Source organism: Gavialis gangeticus, unplaced genomic scaffold (genome assembly GCF_001723915.1).
Source record: "Gavialis gangeticus isolate Ggan-Ray unplaced genomic scaffold, GavGan_comp1, whole genome shotgun sequence".
NCBI lineage: Eukaryota > Metazoa > Chordata > Crocodylia > Gavialidae > Gavialis > Gavialis gangeticus.
This window is the reverse complement of record NW_017729011.1, coordinates 13,767,867-13,778,830: the sequence shown is the minus strand read 5'-3', so window position 1 is coordinate 13,778,830 and position 10,964 is coordinate 13,767,867. Positions and strand designations below refer to the sequence as shown.

Here is a 10,964-nt window from a genome sequence, read left to right as displayed (position 1 = left end):
TTTTTGCCCCTGTTAAAATTGTTTTTCCTCCTCTGGGGGGGGGGGGGGGTACCTAGAATCCCCTTCAGGATCCAAGCTGCTCACGACCTTGGGGCAAGTTCTAGGTTGGCACACACCTTGTAGAGCATATCTGATTGCTACACAATAGGCCGAGGGATCAGCACAGCTGGTAGCCATCAAAAAAGTGGACTTTTGCAAATACAGAATCAAAAGGAACTCCCTGTGCCCCTCATACCAGGAAGCGGTTCCATGCCAGCTTATCACAGCAGCTGTGACACCAGAAGCTGGGGCTTAATGCTGCACCACAACAGACATGTAACCGGCCTGAGGAGAGGGAGAGCACACACATTGCAGGAAACAGCAGTGTGATCCTTAGCATGACTGATCTTGGCTAAGAAGAATGGGAATTAAAGGTACTGCAGAAAAGAGTGACCCGGAGGTGCCCCTGGGGCTGGCAATTAAGCAAATAGATTTTGGTGAAGTGCTAGGGGTGAGGGGGGGGGGCAGTCTGCTTTATGTCCAGATCCACTTGGCAGTTTTGCAAAGAATTCCATGCGGGAAGCATGTCTTTTCTCGCCCAGCGCCCTGCCTCCTCCCTCTGAAACACCAAGCATCTTTCTAAAACTAGTCCTGCCTGTGACTTTCCATTGTACATCTGCACATTGCTTTTCACTCCAAAGTGCTCTTCAAGCTATATACATGTGTAGTCTCACAGGGATGAAGCCAGCAGCCAACCAGAGCAGGAAGAGACGTGCAAAGTATAAGAAAGTTTGGCCACAGCGGCCTGCTCTGTAGTGGCCTGTTCCACGCTCACCACCCTGCAGCTCCAGCATGCACAGCTCGAAGATCATTACTGCTTTGAGAGGTCCTAGTATGTCCCAACCCTTGTGAGGCCAAGGAGAGGAGAGCAGCGGGATTCTCTCAGGCTGTGAACTCACTGCAAGGAGCTTTTGTGCTAAGGCCGGTTAAGTGGGAGCTCCTGACATTTCTGCATTGCCAGAATGCTCCTCTCCTTCCTTCCTTCCTTTTCAATCAATCTCAAGTAGTAGGATATTGTCCAACAGGTTCAAAAGCTTTTTCTCAGGAACTAGCACTGCAAACAATATGCTCATGTTTGGCTCACATTCCTTGTCAGCCTGGCTCAGCTGAGGCAGCCTGTCCAGAGGATACAAGCACCTGCCCTCCTTCCTGCTCACCACGGGAGCTGAAGGAGAGCTGCCACTGTGAGTCCCGCGGATGGGGATGCTGGCTCCCTGAGAGGATCAATGGCGTTCTGTTCCCCAGGAAGGTAATTAAGGCACTGAGTGGCAGGCAGAAGCAGTAGTGCTGAAATATTAGAGGAGTATCAGGGATCCAAAGACACAGTAGCTCCAGTGATGTGTCAGAAGGCTTGCCAAAGAAAACGTGGCAAGGGCTGGGAGTGGCGGGGAGGAATTGTATTTAATCCCAGAGTTGCAGGCGGTTTGAGACTGTCTACACAGTAGCCCCCTTCAAAAACCAAGGGGAGCATGGAAAATCTCTGAGCTGCTCTGCACAGAGATCACATTTAACTCCAGTGATAAAATTTACAAGGCTCATTCAGAGGAAAAGATGCATTTGCAGTCCCACAGCAGTGCAGCAAGCCAGTTCTTAGGTGTGCCCAGGGCACAGACTCTTCTTTTTTCCAAAGCTATGTTTCATAGATTCATAGATTCATAGATTAAGGGTCGGAAGGGACCTAGTAGATCTTCTAGCCCGACCCCCCGCCAGGGCGGGAGAACAACAAAAACCCCAAAAAGAGAAATGGGACTCAAACGAGTCCAGCTAGGTGGGCATCCAGCCTCTTCTTAAAGACCCCCAGGGTAGGGGCCAGCACCACTTCCCTTGGAAGTGTTATGCCCCTACATCCCAGTCCTCAGGCTCCTCTCTCTGATTTTATGCCTACGTGCCAGCCCAGCTCTTCCATGTGAATAAAATAGCTGGATTATAGGTTTGCAATGAGCCTTGGTTTCTGCATCAGGGTCTCCCTTCCTCAGTTTCCCTCACTACCCAAAACAGAGGTCAAAGGGCTCCTGCATGTGACCTTTTTTATCAAAGAGCTACAGCAGCCCACACTGGGGAATCGGGGGCACGGGAAATCTAGTAAAATAAAGGGTTTTCTTCACTGAACTATATCAGCCAGCTTTGGCTGACAGAGGGTTAACCGGCTTGTCCACTTCTACAGTACATACCTATCTACAGTATCTAACCTTAGCAGTTCGACCTTGCCCTCTGTAACTAGACAGGCTGCCCCCCTGTCCCTTCACGTGATACCTTCTTCCAAAACACTGCCTGTGTCCTCTAGCAAGCTGGTGTAACAGCAGACTCCCAGCCAGAACAAAAGCCCCCATTATCTCTCTCCTGTAGAAAAGTAGTGCTAAGTGTTTTTCTTACCTTCATGCCAGGTTCACCTGGAGGGCCAGCTTGTCCCATTGAGCCAGGCGGTCCCTGTGGAAAAAAAAATGTTGCTAAGTGGAGAGCAAGATCAAAGACTTAATCCCTTTAGCAGAGCACTTTGGGGACAGAGGAGCCCTGGTTGCAGTGTAATTACCTCCCTGGAACTGGCTTAGCGTGCACAACAGTCAAAGAACAAGCCAAGTGCCTCTTTGTGTCCTGTTTCCACAAGGGTGTCTCTCCTTGCCTACTCCCCCCCAGCCTGCAACACACTCCTGACCCTGCTTGCCAAGCAACCTCCCTCTAACTCCTTCAACCTCCTGGCGTATTCAAGGGCTGACCTCCAGCCCTGGGAAAGAAAAAGAAGGAAGGGAGGAGCCCAAGCCTAGACTTGAACACTGTATATAAAGATCACCTATAGAAGCGAAGATGAGGGGTCACAAAAACATTCATCTGCTTTGTTCCTCCTCTTCTCTCCACTCTTGTCATCTGCCCCTTTGTTGTAACAGACTCAAAGGCCCAGTCTGTGCAGTCTTTGTACCAGTATAACAATTCTGCTTAATGTCCATTCCTAGTGTGAATGCAGTTACAGCAGTACGAAGGAGCCTTATATTGGTATAGCTTACTCCGCATCTCTTACAGGGCAGGCTATACCATTATATGCCAGAAAAACTATGTCCATCTGAGTGGGGGTAGATGGAAGGGATTGATCCAGTATAGTTTAAGTGGCATAATGCGTGTGGTAACTAGGACTAGACCACTTGGGTCAGGGCCGAGGTCTCCAATTTGTCCATCAAATGCTACCTACCTCCTGTCATGGGGAGGAAAGGGATTGAGGAACAGCAAAGCTACACTGGAGGTGGGTGGAGCTGGTGCCCTGGGGCCGAGCCCTTCAGAAAGAGCTTGCCAAACTTCTGATCTGACATTTGAATTCACCATCTCCCTTGTCTGGCTCTACGAGAGGTTCAAGACCCCAGCATTATGAGCAGGGTTGGAGTCAGATCTATAGCCACCCTGCAGTTAAGCTGTGTTAGATGAAAGAAAGGAGCTGGAAGATGGGATAACACAGGCCCTTCTCAGAACCTATGCACTGAGGACACACGGAAAGCAGCGTCTCCCAGCAAGCCTTGATTAAACACTTGCTGGAAAGTGAGGAGTAGGGAAGTGGTAGCAGCACGTGCCTCTCGTGCTCGCTCTGCATTTTCCTTCCAGGATGTGTTTAATGTTGCTTTGAGGAGGGTAAAGCTCACGCAACACCCCCTGCACCCCAGCGATGAGGGGAAGCGGTGTCTTTAATCTTTGCACATTTTACACTACTTCCTGCCAGCTCAGGGAGTGGGAATCAGTAAGACAAGGTGGCACAGCAAAAAATGGCTTTACAGGGTTGTTTAGTTATTTGTTTATGGCATTTTCTCTCCAGACCACAATCTCCCTCTTCACTGAAGCTTGGAAACAAGAGCTCATAATCACAGGAGCTCTCAGCAGCCAGGGGAATGAAGCCAGTTTCCAGCTTTATGAATTGGAGGTGGGGGGGTGTGTGTGGGGGGGCATGGTGGGTGTAGGAAAAATGTGGGAATGTCCTGCAGTGAGAAAAACCAAGCTCTGGTGAAAGTAAAACCACCCTTTCTTGGTTTTTTCCAATAGTGCAGGTCCAAGAGAGAGGCTGCTGGAGGAGATATACTAATATATGTAGCTCTGTGCTTTCATGGGAGGCAAGGACCTAGAGTGCTCAGTAGCAGCTTTCCAGATCCCCAGTGTGGTTTACCTCACCACGAGCTTGCTCTGTCCAGTCTAGCAGGCATGAGAATGGAAAAAAAATCTCATGACTCATAAATTTTGCAGTGGGCTGTATTAAAAGGTACCTTCACTGCTGGTTTCAGCACTGAATGAACATCTTGACTATATTACAGTCTCAGAGCAACTGAGAGGAGCTACACGCAGCTGATCAGGACTGACATGATCAGCTGGGACTGTAGAGGTGGATGGTCTCCAGGTTCCAGGAGAATAAGAGGAAATTCTACGGAGCAAACTTTTGCCATGCCGTACTTCCAAATCTGGGGGCAACATTCAAGAATAGCTCCCCTCCTTTTTCTGCAATATGTCACTTTGGCTTCATGGCCATGGCAACACCAAATAAATGTGGTCTGCAGCACAGGCATTTCCTGAAGTCTCCTTCATGCAGACATAGGCGTTAGATTGAGATTGGGTTTAAAGATCAGAACATGTCAAGACTGGGATGAGTAAAATGGTAACCAGTCAGAGATGGGAGAGAGACTTAGAATGTGGCCTCACTCCAGATTTGTCTTGGTTGCTGCATGTCTGACTATACAACAGAGTGAACACGTAGTTCCTAATCGATGGGTGGGTCTACACGAGACACTTTACTGCGCAGTAGCCTAGTCTACTACACAATAAGCATGTGCATCTACACATACACACACTTACTGTGCAGTAAACCTCACTAATCACAAGTAAACCTGTTACTTGCAAGTGCAAGTACCAAATTTATTTGTGTTTACTTACTGCACAGTAGTGCTCGTGTAGATGCCCGACCAGGAGCAAATCAGTCAGCCGGTGGCAGGAGATTGCTCTCTGCCCCCCGAAAGCTGCCTGCTGCTGGGCCAGGCTCCACCACCGGAGCCTGGCCGAGTACTATGTCCCCCTGCCCCAGCAGGAGGGAGTTCCAAGCCCCCTGCTCCAAGATTGCAATCTTTATATCTCCCAGCCTCTGCTTTGCCATCATGATTGGGGTGTGGGGGGCTGGCAGATCCTTATCTCCCAACACCAGTTCTGTGACCATGGGGCTGGTACTGGGAGATCCTCATCTCCCAGCTGCAGCTCCGCAGTCACAGGGCTCAAGCTGAGAGATCCATATCTCCCAGTATCAGCTCCGTGATCGCGAGGCCAGCACCGAGAGATCCTTATATCTCCCAGCACTGGCTCTGCAGTCATGGAGCTGGCACTGGGAGCTGCCTGCTGGTGGGGGCTGGGGAACCTGTTCCCTACCCAGCTCTGTGGTTGTGGATCTGGGTGGGGAACAGGCTGGGGAGCCTGTCCCCTGCCTAACTCCACAATCATGGAGTTGAGCAGGTAACAAGCTTCCCAGCCCAGCCTGTTCGCCACCCAACTCTGTGATCACGAAGCTGAGTGGGGAACAGGCTTCCCAACACCTGTCCTGTGATTGTGGAGTGGGGGCTGGGAACTGTCCCGGTCTGTGCCCCGATCAGGTGATTGAGGCACAGGACTTGGAAAGAGTTGCAGGGATGGAGTAGATCTGCTGGTGGGGCAGTTAACAGTGAGCTAGCTGCTAGCTGCCCTACTGGCAGATCAGGGCAGGGGCTGGGACTTCTCATTCCTCTGTAGCTGTTTCCAAGTCCCCTGCCCCTGATCCGGGAGCCAGGCCCAGGAGCTCCCTGCTGTTGGGGCAGGGGGACATTGTCCTTGCCCTGGCAGCAGGCAGCCCCCAAGGGGCAGGGTGCAATGTCCCAGTCCCACTTAGGAGACAGCCATCTCTTGGCCTGGTGCTCCCTGCCAGCCTCTGGGCTAGCACCCAGGGGAACCTAGAGCTCCCCCTGGTGGCAGCAGGGGCCCACTGTAGGGCCCTATGAAGCAGGAGCAGTTATGCTGCCCATTAGCAGCAAATCTGCTCCTGCTTCCCCGCTTGTGTGAATGCCTGCCTGGGACCGTTTACTCGTGAGCAGTTTACTTGTGAGTAAACTGCTCCTGGATCTAATGCATGTGTCAAAACACCCATTGGGCAATACCATGTTTGGTCCTGCTTGTAAAGAGGTCTTTAAAATGCTGCTTCTCTTATGTAGACTGGACTGCCCCTCTAGCAATAGGGGCTATCCAATCTCCTGCCTCTTAGGTGTCTGTGGGAGACCAACCCAAAATGCATCGCACCACAGGATCAATGCTTAGCTACTGGTTTCAAGGGATGAAGCTATATGAGGTACATTGCCAGACTTTCCCAGAATGCTCTTGGATCTGTAGGGTGGCAGGAACATGACACATACCTGATGCAGATAAATGTGTGTGTGTGGACATATTCAACTATGTTACCTATAGCTAGGGCAGAACCTAGTTAATCCCAACACGGCTCTGTCTGTACTGTGGATGAGACCTGGATTTGTGCTGTTCTTCTTGCCCTCTTCACACTGAATTTAGAACTAGTTTCAAACTTATAAAACACACAGAAATCTCCTCTTTCTCCCCCTGACCTCAAGAGCTTCTATTGGGATGCAAGGCTAGAAATGTGACTGTGCAGCTACTACTTCTTCTTGATGCTACCATGCTGGGTGGGTGAGGGAGGAATGCAGCAGCAGACAGATGTTCTGCACAAATTGGTGAAGATCACACCCTACCTTATGTCCGATTTCTCCCAAGGGTCCAGGTCGCCCCTGTGGTCCCTGTGGCCCCTGCAAGACAGACACAAAGCTCCCTTCATGCAGCCATTTTAACTTCTGAAGAGCTACCCCCTAAGTATACTAATGGAAAGTATAGTTAGCGTTTTTCTTGGGCTGCTCTCTCTGCAGCCCAAGGAAACCGCAAAGGTGTTCAGGAGAAGGCCACAGAGGTAAAAGAACCAGGAATGGGCAGCAAAGTACTTGAGCAGCAGCAAACGAAGAGTCAAAAGAACATTTAGGGTCAGAGGAGGTGAGGTGACTGGAGCTGGTAATGTTAGTGTCCCTCCTCTAATCCACTCTCACACATCCCTACTGTATTTCCATTCCTACAGCGACAGAATCCCTCCTTCAGCTATGACAGAGCCTTGCTTTGTCACTCCAAGACTGCAGCCTTTTCTAGTCTATCAGGTTCTGACCGGACCCCTGGATGGATGGGTTCTGCATGGAGTCAGGCCCTCTTCCTCCATTTTTCTGATAATGTCCAATGTATCCAATTCACCATTCTCAACAACATGGCCTGATCCAGTCCATCCTCCCAGACACAGAACTCTCTGGGTTTGTCTTCTAACAAGCTGACGAGTGTCTAGCCAGGTCCTTCCCGAGGAGTCTACTGGACTAAGACTATCATCTTTGCCAATCCTCACTGCACGCATTTGGTTTATTATTTAACACTCAGGATTTCCAAGACCAGGACCTTATTGTGTGAGGTGCTATGCAGACACATAGGAAGAAACCATTCCTGCCCTGAAGAGTTTACAGATAAGACAGAAGGACAGAAACGGGGATGGGAAGGCAGGAGTACTATCCCATGTTACTATCCCATTTTACAAATGGAGAGCCGAAGTATTAGGATTCTAGGACGGGATTCTCTTCCCCTATTAGTATGATTCTGTCTCACCCTGTTCAAGTCCCAGAAAATCCAGTAACACATCTACTACAGTAATGCACCATCATTTTACCCACAGGACTGAGTCACTATAAAGCAGCAAGGAGGAGGAGAAACCTACCCACTTTTGACATCAGGTTTTTTCAGGGACTCCAGCAGGTGGAACAGAAGTTCACGCGTGCGTCTAGCAAGTGGACTGGAACGTGGCCCTGAGTGACTTGCTCAGTTTCCCAACTCGGGGAGTCTGCAGCAAATTCAGAAACTGAACCCAGATCTCCTGAGTCCCAGTCCAGGGCCTTCACTACAAAACCATCTGTTGTTTCCAGTGCTCCTCAGTCTGCTCAGGTCTGCTTTTTCAGCCATTCCTCACACAGGCTCTCGATCTTACCTTCAGTTCCCTGGCAGAGTCAGAACCAGTCTCTTTTCTAATTTTCCATTTGTAATCTCACCTGATCCCTTTTTTTCTTCCAGAATCCAGCCTTATCCCTCCTTCCTGCTTCCCTGCTGGGTCCAGCCCATTCTGTACTCTGCACTCTCCCTGGCTAATTAAGTGCCTTCTTCAGCTTTTTAAGGTCTGCTTTCATTCTTCCTCCCACCTTCCTGGTCCCCCCGGAAATCCATCTAAGCTGGATTCACCAGGAGGGGAGGGGGGAAGACTGGGGACAAAGATCTGGCAGAGGAGGAAATGGGAGGAGGGAGAAAGAGCCAGATAAACGAAGGGAGAATGAGAAGAAACTTGCCGGGTCACCAGGAGCCCCTTTAGGTCCTTGGGGTCCAGAAGGGCCTTGGATACCCTAGAATAATGAAAGACACCATGATCAGCTCCTAACCGTTTAAGCTTCCCAGCATGTCACATTCACCTCATAAACATTTAATAAGAGAAACACAGAGGTTTCCCTTCAGCCCATCACTGAGACACTGCTCAAGCTTTTCCTTCTGGGGCAGGAACCAAACCGAAGGACTCCAGTTAAAAATTAGTTTATAAAATGAAATCAAAGGTGGTTGGCACTTACGGGAAAGCCACGTGGTCCTGTCTCCCCAGTCTCTCCCATCGCCCCCTGTAAACACACAGTGACTGGAATTAGAGGCTGAGACCTCGCGGGAACGCTTTGGGGCAGCTTGGCCAGGACAGTCAATCAAAACTGCAGTTTACAGTAGTAGGGACTCTGCATGCAAGTGTGCGCACTTGTGTGGCACTTGGGACCCTGCCAATTTGCCACCCAGCACCAGCTCTCCCATGGACGTACCTGCTGCCCATCTGGCCCCAGCTTGCCTTGCTCTCCCGGGTGGCCCTAAGAACGGCAAAGGCATCAACATCAGCACAGGCTGGCTGTTTAATGACTAGCTACCCCTTATGCCCAAGCCTTTCTGTCCTCTGAATCACCAGCAGAAAGCCTCAGGCTCAGTCGTTTGCCCCCTGCCAGCATGTTAAAGGGCAGCCGAGTGGCATGTGCCCTCTCTGTCCTCTGCCAGTAGGGAACACCCCTGCCTCCTGTGGCATTTGGAGTGTGCGGGGGCCACACAATTCAATGTTTGGTGTTTAGCCACTGCTCTTCAAGAAGAAGCTAAAACCCCCAAAGGACTGAAGAAACTCCCTGCCTCTGGTGGGGAGGCAAAAATTGCAGCATATTTAAAACTGCGTTTTGTTCTTCCTTGGCGAACAGCGGCAAATGGCCTAGCCAGCAGAGTCCCTCCGCCAATCTGGGCTGGGGTGGGGGCAAGCAGCGAAATGATAAAAATTAAAGGAGCTGCTGAGAGGAGGCACATCCTCTGTGATTTATGGAGATCCCTACTTACAGGGAGTTCCTCCATCCATAGAGAAACTAGGCCATTCCTCAAAGGGAGTTTCCTTGCCAGCATCCATCTGGGGATAGGATCTTTAAGAAGCTGCTCAGCACACTCTGTTTGCATAAAGAAATTCTGCCCAATGCCCTACTCTACAGCAAAGGTAGAGTGTGGGGAGGATAACAGTCCCCTGTGCCTTTGATTTACACTCTGTGGGTGAATCCTTAAGTGAACAGGCATGGCAAGGCTTAGTCATCATGCAGCTTTTGTACCACTCTAACTTTGGGTGATTACTAATATAGTTAAACTGGTCAAATGCCAGGTGTAGACTCAGTTTAAGGATGCGTTGTGCTGCTGTAGCTTGTCCCCTTTCCTATATGGAACTCCATCATACTGTGCTGGTAGGAGTGTCCCTCCACCGGGAAGGCGGGCCGGGGGTTGTGCTGTTTGGACTGTCCCAGTACAGTTGCAGCAGCACAGCTTGTGCGTGTGCAGACAAGCCCCGGGTTACCTTATGGATGCCTCTCACTTGAACAGCTAGGATTTTATCAGGCTCATCTCTGAGCTTTCATTTCTGCCCAAAGGCGTATGCCTGGCCATAAGCTCACCCAACATTTCTTTCTTGGGTCCTCCTGGCTTCTCTTGCAGCTGGAAAAGGTTTTGGGAGACCTGGCAATTAGCATTGCTACTGGCAGGGCGCTGAACCGGTGTGAGCAGATCCTGATGCTGTGAGACAGTGGAGTGGCTGCATGTTCGGGGACAGCCAGGTACTTTAACGCTAGCAAGCCTTGATGGTGGCAAGTGTCAGATCCTGGGAGCTGAATTTAAGGAGGGTTCTGTCACCATTGTGGAAGGCAACATGCATTGCTACACAGAGGACCAGTGGCTGGGCTAAATGCTGCTGGCTTGCACTCCATGCTTGGTGTGAATGGTATTAACACTATTCAACTTCATTGCAGCCTTGTAGATCCTGATGGCATCAGGAAAGGCTGAGAGCAGCAAGAGGGTGGCGATGGGGGACGTCTCAATTCTTTCTTGGGCCAGGAGGGGAGCTATTAAGTACGCTCACAAGTGGTTTTATCTTACCTTGACACCTTGTGAACCTGGCTCCCCTGCTGGCCCATCAGGGCCTCTGGCACCCTAGAAAATAAAAACATAAAAAATACTGGTAAAAAAGGAAAGGAAAGGAAAGGAAAGAGAGAGGGGGAGGAGAGAGCAGAGATCCATACCATGATTGATCAGCAGGTGTCTCTCTTGTGCAGCTAACAGACTTGGCCACAGGGAAGGATCCCAGCTTCCCCCACGCAGCCTGACCTCCCCACTGCCCTCCTACCCACTTCGACACACTTGGGGCCGGGAGGAGGCTGGCTCCGAGAAACAGACACCCTTTTTTTGCTCCCACCCCTTTGTCCGATTATTTGCCTTCATCCTTCCTGCTTTTTGCCTACAGGGATGTACCAGAGGAGAAGGGTGAT

The 10,964-nt window shown here is 50.4% G+C and overlaps 1 protein-coding gene across 1 annotated transcript in view; it reads right to left on the bottom strand.

Moving 5' to 3' along the window:
- COL27A1 (collagen type XXVII alpha 1 chain) overlaps window positions 1-10,964 on the bottom strand; it is a 293,868-nt gene that overhangs the window by 70,259 nt on the left and 212,645 nt on the right. Inside the window, exons 29-34 of the mRNA XM_019510527.1 lie at window positions 10,576-10,629; window positions 8,952-8,996; window positions 8,718-8,762; window positions 8,445-8,498; window positions 6,777-6,830; window positions 2,413-2,466 (exon numbers count right to left, since the gene is read on the bottom strand). Coding sequence (XP_019366072.1) covers window positions 2,413-2,466; window positions 6,777-6,830; window positions 8,445-8,498; window positions 8,718-8,762; window positions 8,952-8,996; window positions 10,576-10,629 — 306 coding nt within the window. The remainder of the gene's footprint in view (window positions 1-2,412; window positions 2,467-6,776; window positions 6,831-8,444; window positions 8,499-8,717; window positions 8,763-8,951; window positions 8,997-10,575; window positions 10,630-10,964) is intronic.